At 48.0% G+C, this 3,877-nt stretch overlaps 1 protein-coding gene across 1 annotated transcript; it reads right to left on the bottom strand.

Annotated features, from left to right (window-relative positions):
• Nucleotides 1–921: 921 nt before the first annotated feature.
• Nucleotides 922–2,016, bottom strand: LOC147472737 (uncharacterized). The gene is made up of 2 exons (XM_086588318.1): nucleotides 1,659–2,016; nucleotides 922–1,241 (listed from the first exon to the last, which is right to left on the bottom strand). Exons 1-2 carry the CDS (start codon nucleotides 2,014–2,016, stop codon nucleotides 922–924), a joined length of 678 nt encoding a protein of 225 aa, XP_086444444.1.
• Between the last annotated feature and the right edge of the window lie 1,861 nt (nucleotides 2,017–3,877).

The following is a 3,877-nucleotide window of genomic DNA, read 5'->3' as shown; positions in this document are numbered from 1 at the left end:
TTAAGCATCCTACCTGACTTCTCGGCCTTCAACGCTTGTCTCAGAGGCAAATTTGTTACCACAACCACAGAATGAGATTCGAAGCACGGTTTCAATTTAAGTCTTTGAAAATATCAACGCCAAAGCATACTTCTCAATCACGCTATATCGGTCTCCTGCTGCGGTAAGGTTTTGCTTTGAAAATATAATCGGCTTTTCTATCCCGTTGACCACCCTCACCGTAACCGAACCGCGTATCTACTAACCCCCCGGATACAAATGCAATTTCTCTCCTGTTTCGTGCCACGGCAGAAGGGTGCTCCGTCCAAGGTATCCTTTCAACTCTTGAAAGGCTGTTTCGCACTCCGCGGTCCAATGGAAATCAGGCGATTTCCGCAGCAATCGGTATAAAGGCCGGCACTTGTCCGACGATTTGGAAATGAATCTGTTAAGTGCAGCGACTCTCCCAGCCAATCTTTGTACTTCCTTCACATTCTGCGGAGATGGCATCTCAATCAGTGACCGGATCTGATCTGGATTTGCTTCAATTCCGCGATGAGTGGCTATGTAGCCCAGAAACTTTCCTGAAGTTACCCCGAATGAGCATTTATCGGGATTTAGTTTTAGCTTATGCTTTTCGGTATGTCAAAAGTTTCTGGAGGCCTTCCAAGTGCTCTCTTTCCGACATGCTCTTTTCCACCATATCGTCGATGTATATTTCTATCCCTTTCGAATCTTGCCTTCAACATCTTTTTCTCCCAACCGCTGAAAAGTAGCACCCGCAGATTTTAAGCCAAACGGCATTGGTGTAACAATAAGTACCACCTTCCACCACAAAGGTGGTTTTCTCCCCGACCGCTCGAACATCGGCGACTGATTGTATCCCATCGACGCGTCCATGAAGGAAAAACACTTTGTAACCTGCCGCTTCTATCAACTAGCTCATCCACCGGGCATCGGTAAATCCTCCGGGCATTCTTTATTAACGTCTGTGAAGTCGACACACATTCGAACTTTGCCGTTCTTTTTCAGTATCGCGACTACATTAGATAACCATTCTGTAAACTCCACTTCCCTTATTATTCCTGCCCCTTTCAACCGTGTAACCTCTTCGCGGATCCCTTCCGCGTATTTTTGCCTTATACTTCTCATCTTTTGTCGCACTGGCTTAGCACCTTCATTCATATGCAAGTGATGACAAGCATACTCCGGATCCAAACCTATGATATCCTCAATTACCCATGCAAATATATCGGTGTTGTCTGCAAGAAAATATACCAACTTACATTTCCATTCCTCCGACAAGTCCGCTCCCACCGATGTAAACTTTTCCTCCTCTCCCACCCCGAGGTTCACTACCTCCAACTCATCCAGCGTTTTCGATCCCAGTGGAGGCCCATACCCCTCTATTTCCGCTTCCTTCTGTAATTGTTATGCAGGTCCAGGATCGTGCGATGACTCCTCTCCCTTGGTACTGCGGACCATACTTTTACAAATACTTGATGGATACTCTGCGGCTACGCCGCTTGGTCACCCTTTATTTTATATGTTCCCCGTTAGTGGGGGAAGCCGGATCACCGGTATAATGTCGATGGGGCGGCTTTCATTTTGTGGATCCATTTCCTCCGAGGATGGCATTATATCGAACTTGCATCCACCACCATAAATGCGGTGAATACCGTGGTCGGGCGGGTTGTAACCCGGTAGCATCAATTCACCCAAGGGCTCTGTCATGCTGCCGTTGAACCCATAAAGATTAGTTTGGGGGGCTTGCAACTGGTCTTTTCCAATATTCATCTCCTCCACCGCCCCCTTAAACAACAAGTCAACTGAACTGCCGCAGTCTATTAGCACCCTCTTTACCAGATAATTGCCCATCGCTATAGTAATCACCAGAGCATCCTCATGCGGGGAAATTACTGACTCTAAGTCTTTCGGTGTGAACCTTATGCTTTCATCGCCCATTACGACTCCTCGAACTAGTTGCGGTATGCTCACCACTTCATTCACTTGTTGTAAACTGGCTGTCTTTCTCATCTTTTCTCGGTGTGCATTTCTTCCCAGGGTTTCCCCGCTGAAGATGACATTGATGGTACCTAAAATCCTTGCCGGAATCGGCCTTCTATCGGCTTGGCGAACCTCTGCGACAAACTCCCCTCGAGCATCCCTCTTTCAATCATTCTCTCCACCAACCACTTCAAAGGCGTATCATTCATTGGTAGCGTGATTCCTGATTTTATGGTAGGCACAGAGTGGCTTCCCATCTATCTCCACCGGCGTGCCTCTCCGGACCCTCAAAGTAATCGTAATCCCTTTAATCAGCGGCAAGATTTCATCAAGCGGCCAATTTAGCGGGTCCGCTCGATTTTCAGACGACTTCCTCTCGGATATCCGCTTCGTCGCGATCTCCGTCCTATCCGGACCATGGCTTTCTCCTCTCAGACGTTCCTTTCCTCTTTCCTCTTCTTTTCTTTTCCCTTTGCGATCATCGCGGTCAACGGCCCAGACCGCCTTCCCTCGCTCTCTTATGTTCCTTTGCATTTCTCTGCATTATATCCTCGTGGAATATATATTTTTTCTACCTTGGGATACGAGCGTGCAAAGAAGTGATTTCGATTTTGAAACCGACTCATGAACTCTAGTTCCCCGCCTCAAGCCGCGGCTTTGAAGGCTATGACCACGATGTTCCTCCAAATTTTCCACCGCCAATGTCTCCTCCTTGAATCTGCACGTAAAACTCTCTCAAGGACTCACGACCTTTGTTTTATGTTGAATAGTGCCGCGATGTCAACCACCCTTCTTTTCTCGGTGTATGAAGTGATCAACAAACGCCAGCTCCAATTCTTCGGACCTTTAGATACTCCTTGAAGCTAACCTCAGAATACCAATCCGAGGCTCCCCTTTCGGACTAGCGGGAACATCATACACCGGGCCCATCATATTTACTCTCCCGCCATAACGGCATCTCGCTTTGCGCTCGAAATGGTGCAAATGATCCGTCGGGTCCCCTTCCATCATACCTCTCAAATCTTGGCTGGGAGAATCGCTTTCAAAGACTTCCAATTCCATACCGACCGCCGGTGGTTTTTGTTGAGGCTTGCAACCTCCTTCTTCGCTAGCCAGCTCGTTCGCTTTTTTCTGCTATGATTCATCTCTCCTTTCTCAATCATTGCCTTCACTACCTCCAAGGTGATACCCACCGCTTGCTTTCCGTCCCGCGGGGCGGATACCCTCGCTTCTCCCCTACTTCCCCGCTTCGATGATCATCCCGACCCGTTGTGCCTCGTAACCTCTCTTCCCTTCCTTAACTCATCATTTTCCGTCAGAGCCTAACAATCTCCTCCCGAAGAAGTCCCGGTAGCATCCACCGCTTTGATACCTCTTCTTCTTCTCCTATCCCTCTTCCTCTCCTACCCTTTCTTCTCCGCGGTGATCTCTCTTTCTTCGATATTTTCTCTCACCGTTGCTTTCTTAGGTCTCCCTACTCCTCTTTTCACTACCGTAGCCATTTTCTCTCGGTCCCTACAGACGGCGCCAAATGTATAAACTGTGATTACAACCTATAATATTACTAGTCCCAAGTTCTTGCTCTCTTCTCTTTTTTTTCTTTTCTCTCTCTCTCTCTCTCTCTCTCTCTCTCTCTCTCTCTCTCTCTCCTTCCACGTACCGCAGCGGTTATCTTGCGGTTCTGGATCCGCTCTCCCTCTCTCCACGTCTCGCAGGCGGTTCAGAGCGGTTGGGATACCGCTGGATCTGATCCCCGCGGTAACCCGCCTCTTCCCACGCTTATACCCGATCCGGGTCCCTTTGTCACCACTAACCTCCTAGGTCATGTGTACGTCCTATACAACAATTTCACCACTAATGTCATATAACTTCTATTAAATAAAAAAGATTA

This window comes from Coptis chinensis, unplaced genomic scaffold (assembly GCF_015680905.1).
Source record: "Coptis chinensis isolate HL-2020 unplaced genomic scaffold, ASM1568090v1 utg8811_pilon_pilon, whole genome shotgun sequence".
In the NCBI taxonomy this organism is placed as follows: domain Eukaryota; kingdom Viridiplantae; phylum Streptophyta; class Magnoliopsida; order Ranunculales; family Ranunculaceae; genus Coptis; species Coptis chinensis.
The sequence above is the reverse complement of the archived record's forward strand: the minus strand, read 5'-3'. Positions and strand labels throughout refer to the sequence as shown.